Below are 25,001 nucleotides of genomic sequence, written 5' to 3'. Positions count from 1 at the left end.
GGGCTAGGTATGTTCTGGATAGGTTTGTCCTGGGCTAGGTATGTCCTGGGCTAGAGGTATGTCCATGGGCTGGTCTCTAACAGGTTGATACAACTGGGCCCTAGGTGTTAACATGGGCTAATCTCTAACAGTCTGATACAACTCTCCACGTACATACAACTCTCACGTACCTAGAGTTTAACATGGGCCTGCTAATCTCTAACGGTCTGATACAACTCTCCACGTACCCTAGAGGTTAACATGGGCCTGCTAATCTCTAACAGTCTGATACAACTCTCCACGTTTACCCTAGAGGTTAACATGGGCCTTAATCTCTATTTAAACCTATGTAAAAACATGTTTGTTTCTCTAACAGTCTGATACAACTTTTACCCTAATGAACATGCATTTCTGTAATTGACCCTATTAACTGGATGCTAATCTCTAACAGTCTGATACAACTCTCACGTACCCTAGAGAGGTTAACATGGGCCTGCTAATCTCTAACAGTCTGATACAACTCTCCACGTACCCTAGAGAGGTTAACATGGGCCTGCTAATCTCTAACAGTCTGATACAACTCTCCACGTACCCTAGAGAGGTTAACATGGGCCTGCTAATCTCTAACAGTCTGATACAACTCTCCACGTACCCTAGAGAGTTTAACCAATTTTATTAACTAAAATCTAAATACTTTGAAGGCACTGCACTGGCACACTGACACACGCGCACTGACACACGCGCACTGACACACGCGCACTGACACACGCGCACTGACACACGCGCACTGACACACGCGCACTGACACACGCACACTGACACACGCACACTGACACACGCACACTGACACACGCACACTGACACACGCACACTGACACACGCACACTGACACACGCACACTGACACACGCACACTGACACACGCACACTGACACACGCACACTGACACACGCACACTGACACACGCACACTGACACACGCACACACACGACACACGCACACTGACACACTGACACACGCACACTGACACACGCACACTGACACACGCACACTGACACACGCACACTGACACACGCACACTGACACACGCACACTGACACACGCGCACTGACACACGCGCACTGACACACGCGCACACACGCACTGACACACGCACACACACACCTCATCTCTAATTAGGCCATCAAACAGATGTTTGCTCGACAGTTGATCCATAAATAACCATATATTTAGATATCAGGTGAAGGGATGAGGGAGAAGGGGAGGGCAGGTAGTTTGCGACCCCGTCTGGCAACACAACACGAAGACACAGGGTACCTTATGTTCCCTCTGAGCTGTGCTCATCCTGGACTACCGTGAAAAACTATCAGCCCAGAGAAGCACGAGCTCAACTTTCTATTTAATGTGGGAATTTTGATCGAATCAACGCAATATTAGCTACTTTTAATGTAACAAACACAAAAACTAATTATGCAAGAGATTGCGTTCTGTGTACAACACATCGGAGTAGGATTGACGGGCACGACTCAGGCACATACTCCACACAGAGCGGTGCGCCATAGCCCATCTGAGCTGCAGTACGTAGATGGGACCTTTAGACTAGAACAGGGGAAAACCATGATAAATGAAGGATGAGGGGGGTCCTTCAGTCGTAAAGAGGGCACGACAACACCTCCTCAAAAAGTTATACAGCTGCACCATTGAGAGCATCCTGACTGGTTGCATCACCGCCTGGTATGGCGGCAACTGCTCGGCCTCCGACTGCAAGCCACTACAGAGGGTAGTGTGTACAGCCCAGTATATCACTGGGGCCAAGCTTCCTGCCATCCAGGACCTCTATACCAGGCGGTGTCAGAGAAAGGCCCTCAAAATGGTCAAAGACTCCAGCCACCCAAGTCATAGACTGTTCTCTCTGCTACCGCACGGCAAGCGGTACCGGAGCGCCAAGTCTAGGTCCAAGAGGCTTCTAAACAGCTTCTACCCCCCAAGCCATAAGACTCCTGAACATCAGGTCAAGTGGCTTGCAGTGACCCACTGGTTAGGGGATCGTAAGTAAACCATAAGACTCCTGAACAACCCTACCACCCCCTTCCCCTAATCGGAGTAAACTAATGGACAACACCACTTACAGTAGGCTCCTACCACACCCTACCACCCCCTTCCCCTAATCGGAGTAACCTAATTAAATATACTTTATTATTTTGCCTTAACCCTACCACCCCCTTCCCCTAATCAGAGTAAACTAATTAAATATACTTTATTATTTTGCCTTAACCCTACCACCCCCTTCCCCTAATCGGAGTAAACTAATGGACAACACCACTTACAGTAGGCTCCTACCACACCCTACCACCCCCTTCCCCTAATCAGAGTAAACTAATGGACAACACCACTTACAGTAGGCTCCTACCACACCCTACCACCCCCTTCCCCTAATCGGAGTAAACTAATTAAATATACTTTCTTTAATATTTTCCCCTAACCCTACCACCCCTCCACTAATCGGAGTAAACTAATTAAATATACTTTATTATTTTGCCTTAACCCTACCACCCCCTTCCCCTAATCAGAGTAAACTAATTAAATATACTTTATTATTTTGCCTTAACCCTACCACCCCCCCTCCCTAATGGACAACAAACTAATGGCTCCTACAACACCACACCCTACAACACCACAGTAGGCTCCTACAACACCCTACAACACCCTACAACACCACAGTAGGCTCCTACAACACCCTACAACACCCTACAACACCCTACCACACCACTTACAGTAGGCTCCTACAACACCCTACCACACCACTTACAGTAGGCTCCTACAACACCCTACCACACCACTTACAGTAGGCTCCTACCTCCACTTTATACATAGACATTTCACAGTTTATAGAAGTTATCTTTAGCTTGTTTTTAGTCCATTCAGCTCCTTTCAACCCCTCACATCTCTGAAAACTTTCCAGAGTTGATTTCTGTCATAACATGTCCCACTGTGCTGTTTTCACAAACGTTCTGAACCTTTCTATTCTCATACTTTATTACAGATTGTAAATTAAAGATAAACCATTTTGGTAAAAAAAAGTATTATATTATTGATCGATTGACTTTTCAAACCACTCAGCAGTATTATTTTTTGCAATCTTTCTGCCATTTCTGAACCTGCGAACAAAAACAAGCTACAATATGGGCAGGTTCAAAACAAGTGATCTAGTGCCTTGCAGCGGTAGCACTATAACAGTACCTTGTAGTACTATAACAGTACCTTGTAGTACTATAACAGTACCTTGTAGTATTATAACAGTACCTTGTAGTATTATAACAGTACCTTGTAGTATTATAATAGTTTTTGTTTCAATATAACCCTTTTCTTTTACAGGTTAATATGTTGTAGTATTATAACAGTACCTTGTAGTACTATAACAGTACCTTGTAGTACTATAACAGTACCATGTAGTACTATAACAGTACCTTGTAGTACTATAACAGTACCATGTAGTATTATAACAGTACCATGTAGTATTATAACAGTACCTTGTAGTATTATAACAGTACCTTGTAGTATTATAACAGTACCTTGTAGTATTATACCAGTACCATGTAGTATTATAACAGTACCATGTAGTATTATAACAGTACCTTGTAGTATTATAACAGTACCATGTAGTATTATAACAGTACCTTGTAGTACTATAACAGTACCTTGTAGTACTATAACAGTACCTTGTAGTATTATAACAGTACCATGTAGTATTATAACAGTACCTTGTAGTACTATAACAGTACCTTGTAGTACTATAACAGTACCTTGTAGTACTATAACAGTACCTTGTAGTACTATAACAGTACCTTGTAGTACTATAACAGTACCTTGTAGTACTATAACAGTACCTTGTAGTACCATAATAGTACCTTGTAGTATTATAACAGTATCTTGTAGTATTATATCATTATTTTATAGTATTATAACAGTGCATTGTAGTACTATAACAGTACCTCATAGTGGTAGTATTATAACAGTACCTAGTGGTACTATAACAGTACCTCGTGGTACTATAACAGTACCTCGTGGTACTATACCAGTACCGTGTGGTACTATACCAGTACCTTGTAGTACTATACCAGTACCGTGTAGTACTATACCAGTACCTTGTAGTACTATACCAGTACCTGTAGTACTATACCAGTACCTAGTACTATACCAGTACCTTGTAGTACTATACCAGTACCTTGTAGTACTATACCAGTACCTTGTAGTACTATACCAGTACCTTGTAGTACTATACCAGTACCTTGTAGTACTATACCAGTACCTTGTAGTACTATACCAGTACCTTGTAGTACTATACCAGTACCTTGTAGTACTATACCAGTACCTTGTAGTACTATACCAGTACCTTGTAGTACTATACCAGTACCTTGTAGTACTATACCAGTACCTTGTAGTACTATACCAGTACCTTGTAGTACTATACCAGTACCTTGTAGTACTATACCAGTACCTTGTAGTACTATACCAGTACCTTGTAGTATTATAACAGTACCTTGTAGTACTATACCAGTACCTTGTAGTACTATAACAGTACCTTGTAGTACTATAACAGTACCTTGTAGTACTATAACAGTACCTTGTAGTACTATACCAGTACCTTGTAGTACTATACCAGTACCTTGTAGTACTATAACAGTACCTTGTAGTACTATAACAGTACCTTGTAGTACTATAACAGTACCTTGTAGTACTATAACAGTACCTCATAGTGGTAGTACTATAACAGTACATTGTAGTATTATACCAGTACCTTGTAGTACTATAACAGTACCTTGTAGTATTATAACAGTTAAGCCAGAGAAGGAACGTTCTCACACAAACTGATCCAGGATCAGATCAGAGTCGAACAAACTCACTGAAGGACCAAATTGACAAGTTCAAACTGACGTTTGGAAAAGAAAGTCTTTCTGTGGATGACCTAGACGTTCGATTTGAGCAACGACATTCGATTTGAGCAACGACAGCACTTTAAACAAGAACTTGCACTAGTTGTGATGGGGAAAACAACGTGCCAAGAGAAGCGCCTCAATCTGTAAGCTTGATCCAATTGTTGACAATGGCATTCTGAGAGGAGGAGGAAGGTTAAGCAAAGCTGCTATGCCTACGGAACTAAAGAATCCCATGATCCTTCCCAAAGACTCCTACATCTCCAGACTGATCTTACTCCACATCAATGAGCAGGTCGGCCCCTCTGGGAGAGGCCACATGCTTTCTAGACTTCGCCAGCGATATTGGATACCCTGTGCCAACACTTTAGCAAGGAAGATCAGTACCTTGTAGTATTATAACAATACCTTGTAGTATTATAACAATACCTTGTATTGGTAGTATTAACAGTACTTGCTAGTATTATAACAGTACTTTCTAGTATTATAACAGTACTTTCTAGTATTATAACAGTACCTTGTAGTATTATAACAGTACCTTGTAGTGGTAGTATTAACAGTACCTTGTAGTGGTAGTATTAACAGTACTTTGTAGTTTTATAACAGTACTTTGTAGTATTATAACAGTACCTTGTAGTATTATAACAGTACCTTGTAGTATTATAACAGTACCTTGTAGTATTATAACAGTACCTTGTAGTGGTAGTATTAACAGTACTTTGTAGTTTTATAACAGTACTTTGTATTATTATAACAGTACCTTGTAGTATTATAACAATACCTTGTAGTGGTAGTATTAACAGTACTTTGTAGTATTATAACAGTACCTTGTAGTATTATAACAGTACCTTGTAGTATTATAACAGTACCTTGTAGTATTATAACAGTACCTTGTAGTATTATAACAGTACCTTGTAGTATTATAACAGTACCTTGTAGTATTATAACAGTACCTTGTAGTATTATAACAGTACCTTGTAGTATTATAACAGTACCTTGTAGTATTATAACAGTACCTTGTAGTATTATAACAGTACCTTGTAGTATTATAACAGTACCTTGTAGTATTATAACAGTACCTTGTAGTATTATAACAGTACCTTGTATTGGTAGTATTAACAGTACTTTGTAGTTTTATAACAGTACTTTGTATTATTATAACAGTACCATGTAGTATTATAACAGTACCATGTAGTATTATATTATAGTGGTAGTATTTACAGTACCTTGTAGTATTATAACAGTACCTTGTAGTATTAAACAGTACCTTGTAGTGGTAGTATTAACAGTACCTTGTAGTGGTAGTATTATATTGTAGTGGTAGTATTAACAGTACCTTGTAGTGGTAGTATTAACAGTACCTTGTAGTGGTAGTATTAACAGTACCTTGTAGTGGTAGTATTAACAGTACCTTGTAGTGGTAGTATTAACAGTACCTTGTAGTGGTAGTATTAACAGTACCTTGTAGTGGTAGTATTAACAGTACCTTGTAGTGGTAGTATTAACAGTACCTTGTAGTGGTAGTATTAACAGTACCTTGTAGTGGTAGTAGTATATTGTAGTGGTAGTATTAACAGTACCTTGTAGTGGTAGTAGTATATTGTAGTGGTAGTATTAACAGTACCTTGTAGTGGTAGTAGTATATTGTAGTGGTAGTATTAACAGTACCTTGTAGTGGTAGTAGTATATTGTAGTGGTAGTATTAACAGTACCTTGTAGTGGTAGTAGTACCTTGTAGTGGTAGTATTAACAGTACCTTGTAGTGGTAGTATTAACAGTACCTTGTAGTGGTAGTATTAACAGTACCTTGTAGTGGTAGTATTAACAGTACCTTGTAGTGGTAGTATTAACAGTACCTTGTAGTGGTAGTAGTATATTGTAGTGGTAGTATTAACAGTACCTTGTAGTGGTAGTATTAACAGTACCTTGTAGTGGTAGTAGTATATTGTAGTGGTAGTGTTAACAGTACCTTGTAGTGGTAGTATATTGTAGTGGTAGTATTAACAGTACCTTGTAGTGGTAGTATATTGTAGTGGTAGTATTAACAGTACCTTGTAGTGGTAGTATTAACAGTACCTTGTAGTGGTAGTATTAACAGTACCTTGTAGTGGTAGTATATTGTAGTGGTAGTATTAACAGTACCTTGTAGTGGTAGTATATTGTAGTGGTAGTATTAACCGTACCTTGTAGTGGTAGTATATTGTAGTGGTAGTATATTGTAGTGGTAGTAGTAACAGTACCTTGTAGTGGTAGTATTATATTGTAGTGGTAGTATTAACAGCACCTTGTAGTGGTAGTATTAACAGTACCTTGTAGTGGTAGTATATTGTAGTGGTAGTATTATATTATAGTGGTAGTATTTACAGTACCTTGTAGTAGTACTAACAGTACCTTGTAGTGGTAGTATTAACAGTACCTTGTAGTGGTAGTATTAACAGTACCTTGTAGTGGTAGTATATTGTAGTAGTAACAGTACCTTGTAGTGGTAGTATATTATAGTGGTAGTATTTACAGTACCTTGTAGTGGTAGTATATTGTAGTGGTAGTAGTATATTGTAGTGGTAGTATTAACAGTACCTTGTAGTGGTAGTATATTGTAGTGGTAGTATTAACAGTACCTTGTAGTGGTAGTATTAACAGTACCTTGTAGTGGTAGTATATTGTAGTGGTAGTATTAACAGTACCTTGTAGTGGTAGTATATTGTAGTGGTAGTATTAACAGTACCTTGTAGTGGTAGTATATTGTAGTGGTAGTATTAACAGTACCTTGTAGTGGTAGTAGTAACAGTACCTTGTAGTGGTAGTAGTAACAGTACCTTGTAGTGGTAGTAGTAACAGTACCTTGTAGTATTATAACAGTACCTTGTAGTAGTATTAACAGTACCTTGTAGTGGTAGTATATTGTAGTGGTAGTAGTAAAAGTACCTTGCAATGGTAATATTATATTGTAGTATTAACAGTACCTTGTAGTGGTAGTATATTGTAGTGGTAGCATTAACAGTACCTTGTAGTGGTAATATTATATTGTAGTAGTAACAGTACCTTGTAGTGGTAGTATATTGTAGTGGTAGCATTAACAGTACCTTGTAGTGGTAATATTATATTGTAGTATGAACAGTACATTGTAGTGGTAGTATATTGTAGTGGTAGTAGTAACAGTACCTTGTAGTGGTAATATTATATTGTAGTATGAACAGTACCTTGTAGTGGTAGTATATTGTAGTGGTAGTAGTAACAGTACCTTGTAGTGGTAATATTATATTGTAGTATGAACAGTACCTTGTAGTGGTAGTATATTGTAGTGGTAGTAGTAACAGTACCTTGTAGTGGTAATATTATATTGTAGTATGAACAGTACCTTGTAGTGGTAGTATTAACAGTACCTTGTAGTGGTAGTATATTGTAGTGGTAGTATTATATTATAGTGGTAGTATTTACAGTACCTTGTAGTAGTACTAACAGTACCTTGTAGTGGTAGTATTAACAGTACCTTGTAGTGGTAGTATATTGTAGTAGTAACAGTACCTTGTAGTGGTAGTATATTATAGTGGTAGTATTTACAGTACCTTGTAGTGGTAGTATATTGTAGTGGTAGTATATTGTAGTGGTAGTAGTAACAGTACCTTGTAGTGGTAGTATATTGTAGTGGTAGTAGTATATTGTAGTGGTAGTATTAACAGTACCTTGTAGTGGTAGTATATTGTAGTGGTAGTATTAACAGTACCTTGTAGTGGTAGTATATTGTAGTGGTAGTATTAACAGTACCTTGTAGTGGTAGTATATTGTAGTGGTAGTATTAACAGTACCTTGTAGTGGTAGTAGTAACAGTACCTTGTAGTGGTAGTAGTAACAGTACCTTGTAGTATTATAACAGTACCTTGTAGTAGTATTAACAGTACCTTGTAGTGGTAGTATATTGTAGTGGTAGTAGTAAAAGTACCTTGCAGTGGTAATATTATATTGTAGTATTAACAGTACCTTGTAGTGGTAGTATATTGTAGTGGTAGCATTAACAGTACCTTGTAGTGGTAATATTATATTGTAGTAGTAACAGTACCTTGTAGTGGTAGTATATTGTAGTGGTAGCATTAACAGTACCTTGTAGTGGTAATATTATATTGTAGTATGAACAGTACATTGTAGTGGTAGTATATTGTAGTGGTAGTAGTAACAGTACCTTGTAGTGGTAATATTATATTGTAGTATGAACAGTACCTTGTAGTGGTAGTATATTGTAGTGGTAGTAGTAACAGTACCTTGTAGTGGTAATATTATATTGAAGTATGAACAGTACCTTGTAGTGGTAGTATATTGTAGTGGTAGTAGTAACAGTACCTTGTAGTGGTAGTATATTGTAGTGGTAGTAGTAACAATACCTTGTAGTGGTAGTATATTGTAGTGGTAGTATATTGTAGTGGTAGTAGTAACAATACCTTGTAGTGGTAGTATTATATTATAGTGGTAGTATTAACAGTACCTTGTAGTGGTAGTATATTGTAGTGGTAGTATTAACAGTACCTTGTAGTAGTAGTATTATATTATAGTGGTAGTATTAACAGTACCTTGTAGTGGTAATATTATATTGTAGTATGAACAGTACCTTGTAGTGGTAGTATATTGTAGTGGTAGTATTAACAGTACCTTGTAGTGGTAGTATATTGTAGTGGTAGTATTAACAGTACCTTGTAGTGGTAGTATATTGTAGTGGTAGTATTAACAGTACCTTGTAGTGGTAGTATATTGTAGTGGTAGTAGTAACAGTACCTTGTAGTGGTAATATTATATTGTAGTATTAACAGTACCTTGTAGTGGTAGTATATTGTAGTGGTAGTATTAACAGTACCTTGTAGTGGTAGTATATTGTAGTGGTAGTAGTAACAATACCTTGTAGTGGTAATATTATATTGTAGTATGAACAGTACCTTGTAGTGGTAATATTATATTGTAGTATGAACAGTACCTTGTAGTGGTAGTATATTGTAGTGGTAGTAGTAACAATACCTTGTAGTGGTAGTATATTGTAGTGGTAGTATATTGTAGTGGTAGTAGTAACAATACCTTGTAGTGGTAGTATTATATTATAGTGGTAGTATTAACAGTACCTTGTAGTGGTAGTATATTGTAGTGGTAGTAGTAACAATACCTTGTAGTGGTAGTATATTGTAGTGGTAGTATATTGTAGTGGTAGTAGTAACAATACCTTGTAGTGGTAGTATTATATTATAGTGGTAGTATTAACAGTACCTTGTAGTGGTAGTATATTGTAGTGGTAGTATTAACAGTACCTTGTAGTGATAGTATTATATTATAGTGGTAGTATTAACAGTACCTTGTAGTGGTAATATTATATTGTAGTATGAACAGTACCTTGTAGTGGTAGTATATTGTAGTGGTAGTATTAACAGTACCTTGTAGTGGTAGTATATTGTAGTGGTAGTATTAACAGTACCTTGTAGTGGTAGTATATTGTAGTGGTAGTAGTAACAGTACCTTGTAGTGGTAATATTATATTGTAGTATTAACAGTACCTTGTAGTGGTAGTATATTGTAGTGGTAGTATTAACAGTACCTTGTAGTGGTAGTATATTGTAGTGGTAGTAGTAACAATACCTTGTAGTGGTAATATTATATTGTAGTATGAACAGTACCTTGTAGTGGTAATATTATATTGTAGTATGAACAGTACCTTGTAGTGGTAGTATATTGTAGTGGTAGTAGTAACAATACCTTGTAGTGGTAGTATATTGTAGTGGTAGTATATTGTAGTGGTAGTAGTAACAATACCTTGTAGTGGTAGTATTATATTATAGTGGTAGTATTAACAGTACCTTGTAGTGGTAGTATATTGTAGTGGTAGTATTAACAGTACCTTGTAGTGGTAGTATTATAGTGGTAGTATTAACAGTACCTTGTAGTGGTAATATTATATTGTAGTATGAACAGTACCTTGTAGTGGTAGTATATTGTAGTGGTAGTATTAACAGTACCTTGTAGTGGTAGTATTATATTATAGTGGTAGTATTAACAGTACCTTGTAGTGGTAATATTATATTGTAGTATGAACAGTACCTTGTAGTGGTAGTATATTGACATTGAAGGACTCCAGCACAGAGAGGGAGCTGATGATATCCATCTCCTCCTGAACTGCAGGTGGACAGTCTGTGATCAGCTTCAGACATTCCCTGAAACACACATCAACCAATCAGACACGCCATGAAACACACATCAACCAATCAGACACGCCATGAAATACACACCAACCAATCGAATCTTAAATAATATTTTCTGAGGTTTGCAGAACTAACCCCATACTTTAGAAACAGATTGCCGAAAAAAAATATTAACAGAATAAAGAAAGTTAATGAAATACAGAAACCAGGAAGCCAAACAGAGACAGATGAGGTATCAGTAGAAAACCACACACTTCTAAGATTTAAGATTCATCATGTATATTTGAACATTAGCTTTCTGCTGATTCACCAAGTTCTATGGATCCGCTTCCCAAACAGCATACTATTCCCTATATAGTACACTACTTTTGACGAGGACTGATGAAATAAGCAGTTTAAATACTCTACTAACTAGAGGAGAGGAAAGTCTGTTCACTCTATCCTCTGTAGAGTCCCCACCAATCAGATGCTCTATCCTCTGTAGAGTCCCCACCAATCAGATGCTCTATCCTCTGTAGAGTCCCCACCAATCAGATGCTCTATCCTCTGTAGAGTCCCCACCAATCAGATGCTCTATCCTCTGTAGAGTCTTCACCAATCAGATGCTCTATCCTCTGTAGAGTCTTCACCAATCAGATGCTCTATCCTCTGTAGAGTCTTCACCAATCAGATGCTCTATCCTCTGTAGAGTCCCCACCAATCAGATGCTCTATCCTCTGTAGAGTCCCCACCAATCAGATGCTCTATCCTCTGTAGAGTCCCCACCAATCAGATGCTCTATCTTCTGTAGAGTCCCCACCAATCAGATGCTCTATCCTCTGTAGAGTCCCCACCAATCAGATGCTCTATCCTCTGTAGAGTCCCCACCAATCAGATGCTCTATCCTCTGTAGAGTCTCCACCAATCAGAAGCTCTATCCTCTGTAGAGTTCCCACCAACCAGAGGTTCTGGTTTTCAGGGTAAATGGAAAGACTGCCTGTGATGAGACGTCCCATTGTGGAGGTTACCAAGGTGACACTCCATCTTAACTCCTCCTCCTCATTTACTGGATTGGTTGAACAGCGCACGAGAGAACCTCGCCCTGAACAGTTTATTTTTCTTTCTTCTCGTCAAGACCAGGATGTTGGAGATCTAGATTCAGAGATCTAGATTCAGAGATCTAGATTCAGAGATCTAGATTCAGAGATCTAGATTCAGAGATCTAGGTTTCCACATGCTACATGAGGTTACTGTTCTTATAACCCACACAACAATAACCCAGTCTGTCCCGACCAGACCATCATCTAGGACACTCAACAGGAGGAACGGTAGTGTGTGCATGACGTTCGGTTGGTTAATATTAAAGACTGATGACCCAATTACTGATCCGGTTCCCACTAACTAGCAGACATGCACAACGTGCTTCTGGGATATACAGCAAGCACGTCTTCAGAAATGTGGCCAAGACCACCCTACTCACCGTGCCAGTTCTATACAAGGGTCGGTGAGGCTGGTGGACGAGTTGAAATATTCCCTGGCAGCAGCCAGAACCAGCTCTACGGCTGTGTGGTAGTTGACCTTAGCGCTCCACCCGCCGCGACCCCGGTCTCGGAATGACACGCTGACCGGAACCACATCATGGCTGACCGCTGAACAGTGCATCAGCTGCCCGGCCAGGACTAGGTTCTCCGGACGGCTACTGCACAGCAATGACTCCACAAATATCTGACATGGAGAGGGAGATGGGTGAAGACATTAGAAAAGATCTCCCCTCACCTGGTTGTCCAGGTCTCAGTAAGGAACTCCCCTCACCTGGTTGTCTCAGTAAGGAACTCTCCTCACCTGGTTGTCTAGGTCTCAGTAAGGAACTCCCCTCACCTGGTTGTCTAGGTCTCAGTAAGGAACTCCCCTCACCTGGTTGTCTAGGTCTCAGTAAGGAACTCCCCTCACCTGGTTGTCTAGGTCTCAGTAAGGAACTCCCCTCACCTGGTTGTCTAGGTCTCAGTAAGGAACTCCCCTCACCTGGTTGTCTAGGTCTCAGTAAGGAACTCCCCTCACCTGGTTGTCTAGGTCTCAGTAAGGAACTCCCCTCACCTGGTTGTCTAGGTCTCAGTAAGGAACTCCCCTCACCTGGTTGTCTAGGTCTCAGTAAGGAACTCCCTCACCTGGTTGTCTAGGTCTCAGTAAGGAACTCCCCTCACCTGGTTGTCTAGGTCTCACCTGGTTGTCTCAAGGAACTCCCCTCACCTGGTTGTCTAGGTCTCAGTAAGGAACTCCCTCACCTGGTTGTCTAGGTCTCAGTAAGGAACTCCCTCACCTGGTTGTCTAGGTCTCAATAAGGAACTCCCCTCACCTGGTTGTCTCAGGTCTCAGTAAGGAACTCCCCTCACCTGGTTGTCTAGGTCTCAGTAAGGAACTCCCCTCACCTGGTTGTCTAGGTCTCAGGTTGTCTCAGTAGGAACTCCCCTCACCTGGTTGTCTAGGTCTCAGTAAGGAACTCCCCTCACCTGGTTGTCTAGGTCTCAGTAAGGAACTCCCCTCACCTGGTTGTCTAGGTCTCAGTAAGGAACTCCCCTCACCTGGTTGTCTAGGTCTCAGTAAGGAACTCCCTCACCTGGTTGTCTAGGTCTCAGTAAGGAACTCCCCTCACCTGGTTGTCTAGGTCTCAGGTTGTCTCAAGGAACTCCCCTCACCTGGTTGTCTAGGTTTCAGTAAGGAACTCCCCTCACCTGGTTGTCTAGGTTTCAGTAAGAAACTCCCCTCACCTGGTTGTCTCAGTAAGGAACTCCCCTCACCTGGTTGTCTAGGTCTCAGTAAGGAACTCCCCTCACCTGGTTGTCTAGGTCTCAGTAAGGAACTCCCCTCACCTGGTTGTCTAGGTCTCACCTGGTTGTCTAGGTCTCAGGAACTCCCCTCACCTGGTTGTCTAGGTTTGGTTGTCAGGTCTCAGTAAGGAACTCCCTCACCTGGTTGTCTCAGGTCTAAGGAACTCCCACCTGGTTGTCACCTGGTTGTCTCAGTAAGGAACTCCCCTCACCTGGTTGTCTCAGTAAGGAACTCCCCTCACCTGGTTGTCTCAGTAAGGAACTCCCCTCACCTGGTTGTCTCAGTAAGGAACTCCCCTCACCTGGTTGTCTCAGTAAGGAACTCCCCTCACCTGGTTGTCTCAGTAAGGAACTCCCCTCACCTGGTTGTCTCAGTAAGGAACTCACCTTTGGCCCAGAGTGTATTTCATATTGTAGTAAATAGTGAGTTACCTGGTGACAGGTGTCAGGTAGGAGACAGGTGTACACACTGTGTTGCATGTCCAGCAGGTCCTGTAGAACACCTCTCCACACAGACTCACTGACAGGGGGGGTCCTGCAGCAACACATTAATCAATCAGCTCATCAATCAATACATCAATCAATACATCAATCAAACTGACACATCAAATAAGATCATGACTGCTTATGAAAAGGACCAGGGTGTGTGTGTGTGTGTGTGTGTGTGTGTGTGTGTGTGTGTGTGTGTGTGTGTGCGTGTGTGTGTGTGCGTGCGTGCGTGCGTGCGTGCGTGCGTGCGTGCGTGCGTGTTACCTGCGCCCGGTGTGTCTGCAGAGTTTGACCATGAGAGCATGAGCCTCCTCTGTACTGGTCTGGCTGCTCCTCACATAGGAAACAGGCTTCTGAAGACCATGCTTCTCCAACACCTCTACCACACTGGGGGGAGGAAGGAGAGACCAGGAGGGGGAGGAAGGAGAGACCAGGAGGGGGAGGAAGGAGAGACCAGGAGGGGGAGGAAGGAGAGAAAGGAGGAAGGGGGAGGAAGGAGAGAAAAGGAGGGGGAGGAAGGAGAGACCAGGAGGGGGGAGGAAGGAGAGACCAGGAGGGGGGGGAAGGTGGTGGGGAGAGGCCATGAGGAGAGGAGGTGGGGGAGAGAGGTGGGGGAGAGAGGTGGGGGAGAGAGGTGGGGGAGAGAGGTGGGGGAGAGACAAGGAGGAAGGGAGGAAGGAGAGAGACAAGGAGGGAGGAGGGGGAGAGAGGAAGGAGACAAGGAGGGAGGAGGGGGAGAGAGGAAGGAGAGAGACAAGGAGGGAGGAGAGGAGGGGGAGAGGAGGAAGGAGAGAGACAAGGAGGAAGGGAGGAAGGAGAGAGACAAGGACGGAGGGATGAGGGGGAGAGAGGAATGAGAGAGACAAGATGAGAGAGGAAGGAGAGAGACAAGGAGGGAGGGAGGAGGAGAGAGGAAGGAGAGAGACGAGGAGGAGAGAGGAAGGAGAGAGACAAGGAGGGAGGGAAGAGGAGGAGAGAGGAAGTAGAGAGGGAGGGAGGGAGGGAGGGAGGGAGGGAGGGAGGGAGACAGGGAGGGAGACAGGGAGGGAGACAGGGAGGGAGACAGGGAGGGAGACAGGGAGGGGAGAGAGGAAGGAGGAAAGGAGAGACAAGGAGGGAGGAGGAGAGAGGAAGGAGAGTGACAAGGAGGGAGGGAGGGGGAGGAGAGAGGAAGGAGAGTGACAAGGAGGGAGGGAGGGAGGGGAGACAGAGAGAGGAAGGAGAGGAGAGACAAGGAGGGAGGGAAGAGGAGGAGAGAGGAAGGAGAGAGACAAGGAGGGAGGGAGGGAGGGAGAGGGAGGAGGAGAGAGGAAGGAGAGAGACAAGGAGAGAGACAGGGAGGGAGGGAGACAGGGAGGGAGGGAGACAGGGAGGGAGGGAGACAGGGAGGGAGGGAGACAGGGAGGGAGGGAGACAGGGAGGGAGGGAGACAGGGGGAGGGAGGGAGACAGGGAGGGAGGGAGACAGGGAGGGAGGGAGACAGGGAGGGAGGGAGACAGGGAGGGAGGGAGACAGGGAGGGAGACAGGGAGGGAGACAGGGAGGGAGACAGGGAGACAGGGAGGAGGGGGAGGGAGGAAGGAGGGAGACAAGGAGGGAGGGAGGAGGAGGAGAGAGAGGAAGGAGAGTGACAATGAGGGAGGGAGGAGAGAGGAAGGAGAGTGACAAGGAGGGAGGGAGGAGGAGGAGAGAGGAAGGAGAGTGACAAGGAGGGAGGGAGGGGGAGGAGAGAGGAAGGAGAGTGACAAGGAGGGAGGGAGGAGGGAGAGAGAGGAATGAGAGTGATAAGGAGGGAGGAGGGGGAGAGAGGTGGAGGAGAGAGGAAGGAGAGAGACAAGGAGGGAGGGAGGAGGGGGAGAGAGGAAGGAGAGAGACAAGGAGGGAGAGAGGAGGGGGGAGAGGGAGGGAGAGAGACAAGGAGGGAGGGAAGAGGGGGAGGAGGAAGGAGAGAGACAAGGAGGGAGGGAGGGAGGGAGGGAGGGAGGGAGGCAGGGAGGGAGGGAGGGAGGGAGGGGGAGAGACAAGGAGGGAGGGAGGAGGGGGAGAGACAAGGAGGGAGGGAGGAGGGGGAGAGAAAGGGAGGAACACATTAAAGAGAGATAACATACGTCAACATTGCAACACATTTGAACACAATAGACCTGACCTAATAACATCACAGACAGACACAGACACAGACACAGACACAGACAGACACAGACAGACACAGACACAGACACAGACAGACACAGACAGACACAGACAGACACAGACAGACAGACACAGACAGACACAGACAGACACAGACACACACAGACACACACAGACACACACAGACACAGACAGAGACACAGACAGAGACACAGACAGAGACACAGACAGAGACACAGACAGAGACACAGACAGACACAGACAGAGACACAGACAGAGACACAGACAGACACAGACAGACACAGACAGAGACACAGACACAGACAGACACAGACAGACACAGACAGAGACACAGACACAGACAGACACAGACAGACACAGACAGACACAGACAGACACAGACAGACACAGACAGACACAGACACAGACACAGACAGACACACACACACACAGACAGACACAGACACAGACACACACAGACAGACACAGACAGACACAGACAGACACAGACAGACACAGACAGACACAGACAGACACAGACAGACACACAGACAGACAGACACAGACAGACACAGACAGACACAGACAGACACAGACACACATAGACAGACAGACACACACACAGACACACATAGACAGACACAGACAGACACAGACACAGACACACAGACACAGACAGACACAGACACAGACACAGACACACAGACACAGACACAGACAGACACAGACAGACAGACACAGACAGACAGACACACAGACACACACAGACAGACACAGACACACAGACACACACACACAGACAGACACAGACAGACACAGACAGACACAGACAGACAGACACAGACAGACAGACACACAGACACACACACAGACACAGACAGACACAGACAGACACAGACAGACACAGACAGACACAGACAGACAGACAGACAGACACAGACACACAGACACACACAGACACACACAGACACACACACACAGACACACACAGACAGACACAGACACAGACACACACACAGACACAGACAGACACAGACAGACACAGACAGACACAGACAGACACAGACAGACACAGACAGACAGACAGACAGACACAGACACATTACATTTACATTTACATTTACATTTACATTTACATTTACATTTACATTTAAGTCATTTAGCAGACGCTCTTATCCAGAGCGACTTACAAATTGGTGCATTCACCTTATGACATCCAGTGGGACAGTCACTTAACAATAGTGCATCTAAAACTTAGGGGGGTGGGGTGAGAGGGATTACTTAACCTATCCTAGGTATTCCTTAAAGAGGTGGGGTTTCAGGTGTCTCCGGAAGGTGGTGATTGACTCCGCTGTCCTGGCGTCGTGAGGGAGTTTGTTCCACCATTGGGGGGCCAGGGCAGCGAACAGTTTTGACTGGGCTGAGCGGGAGCTGTACTTCCTCAGTGGTAGGGAGGCGAGCAGGCCAGAGGTGGATGAACGCAGTGCCCTTGTTTGGGTGTAGGGCCTGATCAGAGCCTGGAGGTACTGAGGTGCCGTTCCCCTCACAGCTCCGTAGGCAAGCACCATGGTCTTGTAGCGGATGCGAGCTTCAACTGGAAGCCAGTGGAGAGAACGGAGGAGCGGGGTGACGTGAGAGAACTTGGGAAGGTTGAACACCAGACGGGCTGCGGCGTTCTGGATGAGTTGAAGGGTTTAATGGCACAGGCAGGGAGCCCAGCCAACAGCGAGTTGCAGTAATCCAGACGGGAGATGACAAGTGCCTGGATTAGGACCTGCGCCGCTTCCTGTGTGAGGCAGGGTCGTACTCTGCGGATGTTGTAGAGCATGAACCTACAGGAACATTTCACCGCCTTGATGTTAGTTGAGAACGACAGGGTGTTGTCCAGGATCACGCCAAGGTTCTTGGCGCTCTGGGAGGAGGACACAATGGAGTTGTCGACCGTGATGGCGAGATCATGGAACGGGCAGTCCTTCCCCGGGAGGAAGAGCAGCTCCGTCTTGCCGAGGTTCAGCTTGAGGTGGTGATCCGTCATCCACACTGATATGTCTGCCAGACATGCAGAGATGCGATTTCATCCACCTGGTCATCAGAAGGGGGAAAGGAGAAGATTAATTGTGTGTCGTCTGCATAGCAATGATAAGAGAGACCATGTGAGGTTATGACAGAGCCAAGTGACTTGGTGTATAGCGAGAATAGGAGAGGGCCAAGAACAGAGCCCTGGGGACACCAGTGGTGAGAGCGTGTGGTGAGGAGACAGATTCTCGCCAATGCCACCTGGTAGGAGCGACCTGTCAGGTAGGACGCAATCCAAGCGTGGGCCGCGCCGTGTGATGCCCAACTCGGAGAGGGTGGAGAGGAGGATCTGATGGTTCACAGTATCTAAGGCAGCCGATTTCATCTAGAAGGATGAGAGCAGAGGAGAGAGTTAGCTTTAGCAGTGCGGAGCGCCTCCGTGATACAGAGGAGAGCAGTCTCAGTTGAATGACTAGTCTTGAAACCTGACTGATTTGGATCAAGAAGGTCATTCAGAGAGAGATAGCGGGAGAGCTGGCCAAGGACGGCACGTTCAAGAGTTTTGGAGAGAAAAGAAAGAAGGGATACTGGTCTGTAATTGTGACATCGGAGGGATGAGTGTGGTTTTTTCAGAAGGGGTGCAACTAATGCTCGCTCTCTTGAAGACGGAAGGGACGTAGCCAACGGTCAGGGATGAGTTGATGAGCGAGGTGAGGTAAGGTGTAGAAGTCTCCGGAAATGGTCTGGAGAAGAGAGGAGGGGATAGGGTCAAGCGGGCAGGTTGTTGGGCGGTGTGGCCGTCAACAAGACTAAGCTAGATTTCATCTGGAGAGAGAGGGGAGAAAGAGGTCAGAGCACAGGGTAGGGCAGTGTGAGCAGAACCAGCGGTGTCGTTTGACTTAGCAAACGCTAGGAAGCTCGGATTTCATCTCCCTTCTTTTCAAAATGGTTGACGAAGTCATCTGCAGAGAGGGTGGAGGGGGGAGGGGGCGGAGGATTCAGGAGGGAGGAGAAGGTGGCAAAGAGCTTCCTAGGGTTAGAGGCAGATGCTTGGAATTTAGCGTGGTAGAAAGTGGCTTTAGCAGCAGAGACAGAGGAGGAAAATGTAGAGAGGAGGGAGTGAAAGGATGCCAGGTCCGCAGGGAGGCGAGTTTTCCTCCATTTCCGCCGGCTGCCCGGAGCCCTGTTCTGTGAGCTCGCAATGAGTCATCGAGCCACGGAGTGGGAGGGGAGGACCGAGCCGGCCTGGAGGATAGGGGACATAGAGAGTCAAGGGATGCAGAGAGGGAGGAGAGGAGGGTTGAGGAGGCAGAATCAGGAGATAGGTGGGAGAAGGTTTGAGCGGAGGGAAGAGATGATAGGATGGAAGAGGAGAGAGTAGCGGGGGAGAGAGAGCGAAGGTTGGGACGGCGCGATACCATCCGTGTAGGGGCAGTGTGGGAGGTGTTGGATGAGAGCGAGAGGGAAAAGGATACAAGGCAGTGGTCGGAGACTTGGAGGGAGTTGCAGTGAGGTTAGTGGAAGAACAGCATCTAGTAAAGATGAGGTCGAGCGTATTGCCTGCCTTGTGAGTAGGGGGAAGGTGAGAGGGTGAGGTCAAAAGAGGAGAGGAGTGGAAAGAAGGAGGCAGAGAGGAAAGAGTCAAAGGTAGACGTGGGGAGGTTAAAGTCGCCCAGAACTGTGAGAGGTGAGTGTGTCCTCAGGAAAGGAGCTTATCAAGGCATCAAGCTCATTGATGAACTCTCCGAGGGAACCTGGAGGGCGATAAATGATAAGGATGTTAAGCTTGAAAGGGCTAGTAACTGTGACAGCATGGAATTCAAAGGAGGCGATAGACAGATGGGTAAGGGGAGAAAGAGAGAATGACCACTTGGGAGAGATGAGGATCCCGGTGCCACCACCCTACTAAGCTGACCAGATGCTCTCCCTGGGTGTGTGTGAGAACACGTGGGCGGACGAAGAGAGAGCAGTAGGAGTAGCAGTGTTGTCTGTGGTGATCCATGTTTCCGTCAGTGCCAAGAAGTCGAGGGACTGGAGGGAGGCATAGGCTGAGATGAACTCTGCCTTGTTGACCGCAGATTGGCAGTTCCAGAGGCTACCGGAGACCTGGAACTCCACGTGGGTCGTGCGCGCTGGGACCACCAGAGTAGGGTGGCCGCGGCCACGCGGTGAGGAGCGTTGGTGTATGGTCTGTGCAGAGAGGAGAGAACAGGGATAAACAGACACATAGTTGACAGGCTACAGAAGAGGCTACGCTAATGCAAAGGAGATTGGAATGACAAGTGGACTACACGTCTCGAATGTTCAGAAAGTTAAGCTACGTAGCAAGAATCTTATTGACTAAAATGATTAAAATGATACAGTACTGCTGAAGTAGGCCAGCTGGCAGTGGGTGCGTTGTTGACACTACACTAATCAAGTCATTCCGTTGAGTGTAATAGTTTCTGCAGTGTTGCTATTCGGGGCTAGCAGGCTAGCTAGCAGTGTTGTTTACGTTACGTTGCGTTAAAAGAACGACAATAGATGGCTAGCGAACCTAGAAAATCGCTCTAGACTACACAATTATCTTTGATACAAAGACGGCTATGTAGCTAGCTAAGTAGCTAGCTACGATCAAACAAATCAAACCGTTGTACTGTAATGAAATGAAGTGAAAATGTGATACAACCTGTGAATGCGACCGGTAGTTGAGTTCTATACAGAAGACGTTGGCTAGTGTTGGCTGCTGTTGGCTAGCTAGCAGAGTCACCTACGTTAAGGACGACAAATAGCTGGCTAGCTAACCTCGGTAAATTAAGATAATCACTCTAAGACTACACACTCTAAACCTAAACAACACAATTATCTTGGATACGATGATACGATGATACTAAGACAGCAAAGACAGCTATGTGTGGTAGCTAACACTAAACTAATCAAGTCGTTCAGTTGAGTGTAAAAGTTTCTCAGTGCAGCTAATCAGTGGACGTTAGCTAGCTGGCTAGTGAAGACTACGTTAGGACGGCGAAATACGATAACTACGCAATTATCTTTGATACAAAGACGGCTATGTAGCTAGCTGAGAAGAAATTGCTAAGATAAGACAAATCAAACCGTTGTGATATAATGAAATATAATGAAAAAGTTATACTACCCGTTGGAGCGACGTGCAGATGCGACCACTCGCTCCAACCGGAACCGGATAAAACACAGACACAGACAGACACAGACAGACAGACAGACAGACACAGACAGACACAGACAGACACAGACACACACAGACAGACACACACACAGACACACACACAGACACACACACACACACAGACACACACACACACAGACACACACACCACCTGTTTACTATGGTAACAAGGTCTGGCAGAACAAGAACAGCTGTAGAGGTATGACCCAGATGAGACTGGTGGCAATACCCCAGACAGAGAGTGGATCCCAGGTTTCATTCAGCAGTACACACATTAACGCCTCTTTCATCTCCCTGTGAGTGTGTGTGTGCGCGTGTGTGTGTGTGTGTGAGTGTGTAACTAATGCTACTAAGCTAACATTTCATCTCCCTGTGTGTGTGTGTGTGTGTGTGTGTGTGTGTGTGTGTGTGTGTGTGTGTGTGTGTGTGTGTGTGTGTGTGTGTGTGTGTGTGTGTGTGTGTGTGTGTGTGTGTGTGTGTGTGTGTGTGTGTGTGTGACTAATGCTACTAAGCTAACATTTCATCTCCCTGTGTGTGTGTGTGTGTGTGTGTGTGTGTGTGTGTGTGTGTGTGTGTGTGTGTGTGTGTGTGTGTGTGTGTGTGTGTGTGTGTAACTAATGCTACTAAGCTAACATTTCATCTCCCTGTGTGTGTGTGTGTGTGTGTGTGTGTGTGTGTGTGTGTGTGTGTGTGTGTGTGTGTGTGTGTGTGTGTGTGTGTGTGTGTGTGTGTGTGTGTGTGACTAATGCTACTAAGCTAACATTTCATCTCCGTGTGTGTGTGTGTGTGTGTGTGTGTGTGTGTGTGTGTGTGTGTGTGTGTGTGTGTGTGTGTGTGTGTGTGTGTGTGTGTGTGTGTGTGTGTAACTAATGCTACTAAGCTAACATTTCATCTCCCTGTGTGTGTGTGTGTGTGTGTGTGTGTGTGTGTGTGTGTGTGTGTGTGTGTGTGTGTGTGTGTGTGTGTGTGTGTGTGTGTGTGTGTGTGTGTGTGTGTGTGTGTAACTAAAGCTACTAAGCTAACATTTCATCTCCCTGTGTGTGTGTGTGTGTGTGTGTGTGTGTGTGTGTGTGTGTGTGTGTGTGTGTGTGTGTGTGTGTGTGTGTGTGTGTGTGTGTGTAACTAATGCTACTAAGCTAACATTTCATCTCCCTGTGTGTGTGTGTGTGTGTGTGTGTGTGTGTGTGTGTGTGTGTGTGTGTGTGTGTGTGTGTGTGTGTGTGTGTGTGTGTGTGTGTGTGTGTGTGTGTGTGTGTGTGTAACTAATGCTACTAAGCTAACATTTCATCTCCCTGTGTGTGTGTGTGTGTGTGTGTGTGTGTGTGTGTGTGTGTGTGTGTGTGTGTGTGTGTGTGTGTGTGTGTGTGTGTGTGTGTGTGTGTAACTAATGCTACTAAGCTAACATTTCATCTCCCTGTGTGTGTGTGTGTGTGTGTGTGTGTGTGTGTGTGTGTGTGTGTGTGTGTGTGTGTGTGTGTGTGTGTGTGTGTGTGTGTGTGTGTGTGTGTGTGTGTGTGTGTGTGTGTGTGTGACTAATGCTACTAAGCTAACATTTCATCTCCCTGTGTGTGTGTGTGTGTGTGTGTGTGTGTGTGTGTGTGTGTGTGTGTGTGTGTGTGTGTGTGTGTGTGTGTGTGTGTGTGTGTGTGTGTGTGTGTGTGTGTGTGTGTGTGTGTGTGTGTAACTAATGCTACTAAGCTAACATTTCATCTCCCTGTGTGTGTGTGTGTGTGTGTGTGTGTGTGTGTGTGTGTGTGTGTGTGTGTGTGTGTGTGTGTGTGTGTGTGTGTGTGTGTGTGTGTGTGTGTGTGTGTGTAACTAATGCTACTAAGCTAACATTTCATCTCCCTGTGTGTGTGTGTGTGTGTGTGTGTGTGTGTGTGTGTGTGTGTGTGTGTGTGTGTGTGTGTGTGTGTGTGTGTGTGTGTGTGTGTGTGTGTGTGTGTGTGTGTGTGTGTGTGTGTGACTAATGCTACTAAGCTAACATTTCATCTCCGTGTGTGTGTGTGTGTGTGTGTGTGTGTGTGTGTGTGTGTGTGTGTGTGTGTGTGTGTGTGTGTGTGTGTGTGTGTGTGTGTGTGTGTGTGTGTGTGTGTGTGTGTGTAACTAATGCTACTAAGCTAACATTTCATCTCCCTGTGTGTGTGTGTGTGTGTGTGTGTGTGTGTGTGTGTGTGTGTGTGTGTGTGTGTGTGTGTGTGTGTGTGTGTGTGTGTGTGTGTGTGTGTGTGTGTGTGTGTGTGTGTGTGTGTGTGAAACTAATGCTACTAAGCTAACATTTCATCTCCCTGTGTGTGTGTGTGTGTGTGTGTGTGTGTGTGTGTGTGTGTGTGTGTGTGTGTGTGTGTGTGTGTGTGTGTGTGTGTGTGTGTGTGTGTGTGTGTGTGTGTGTGTGTACTAATGCTACTAAGCTAACATTTCATCTCCCTGTGTGTGTGTGTGTGTGTGTGTGTGTGTGTGTGTGTGTGTGTGTGTGTGTGTGTGTGTGTGTGTGTGTGTGTGTGTGTGTGTGTGTGTGTGTGTGTGTGTAACTAATGCTACTAAGCTAACATTTCATCTCCCTGTGTGTGTGTGTGTGTGTGTGTGTGTGTGTGTGTGTGTGTGTGTGTGTGTGTGTGTGTGTGTGTGTGTGTGTGTGTGTGTGTGTGTGTGTGTGTGTGTGTGTAACTAATGCTACTAAGCTAACATTTCATCTCCCTGTGTGTGTGTGTGTGTGTGTGTGTGTGTGTGTGTGTGTGTGTGTGTGTGTGTGTGTGTGTGTGTGTGTGTGTGTGTGTGTGTGTGTGTGTGTGTGTGTGTGTGTGTGTGTGTGTGTGTGTGTGTGTGTGTGTGAACTAATGCTACTAAGCTAACATTTCATCTCCCTGTGTGTGTGTGTGTGTGTGTGTGTGTGTGTGTGTGTGTGTGTGTGTGTGTGTGTGTGTGTGTGTGTGTGTGTGTGTGTGTGTGTGTGTGTGTGTGTGTGTGTGTGTGTGTGTGTGTGTGTGTGTGTGTGTGTGTGTGTAACTAATGCTACTAAGCTAACATTTCCCTTTTTAATCAGCTAATCCTTTCAGGTTTAAAATGATTATATCAGAGATAAAAGGTGCTTTCACATGTCTGGACCCTGGAGCGAATCATACCCTAATATTTCATACCCTGTACCCGATCATACCCTGTACCCGATCATACCCTGTACCCGATCATACCCTGTACCCGATCATACCCTGTACCCGATCATACCCTGTACCCGATCATACCCTGCACCCGATCATACCCTGCACCCGATCATACCCTGCACCCGATCATACCCTGCAC

General features: G+C 44.8%; 1 protein-coding gene across 2 annotated transcripts in view; it reads right to left on the bottom strand.

Moving 5' to 3' along the window:
• nbas (NBAS subunit of NRZ tethering complex) overlaps window positions 1-25,001 on the bottom strand; it is a 284,978-nt gene that overhangs the window by 153,958 nt on the left and 106,019 nt on the right. For both annotated transcript variants that reach the window (XM_046299129.1, XM_046299130.1), the window contains exons 28-31: window positions 14,640-14,762; window positions 14,319-14,421; window positions 12,542-12,786; window positions 10,982-11,094 (exon numbers count right to left, since the gene is read on the bottom strand). In XM_046299129.1, the coding sequence (XP_046155085.1) occupies window positions 10,982-11,094; window positions 12,542-12,786; window positions 14,319-14,421; window positions 14,640-14,762 (584 nt within the window). The remainder of the gene's footprint in view (window positions 1-10,981; window positions 11,095-12,541; window positions 12,787-14,318; window positions 14,422-14,639; window positions 14,763-25,001) is intronic.

This window comes from Oncorhynchus gorbuscha, linkage group LG14 (genome assembly GCF_021184085.1).
Source record: "Oncorhynchus gorbuscha isolate QuinsamMale2020 ecotype Even-year linkage group LG14, OgorEven_v1.0, whole genome shotgun sequence".
NCBI lineage: Eukaryota > Metazoa > Chordata > Actinopteri > Salmoniformes > Salmonidae > Oncorhynchus > Oncorhynchus gorbuscha.
This window is presented reverse-complemented; position numbering and strand designations above follow the sequence as displayed.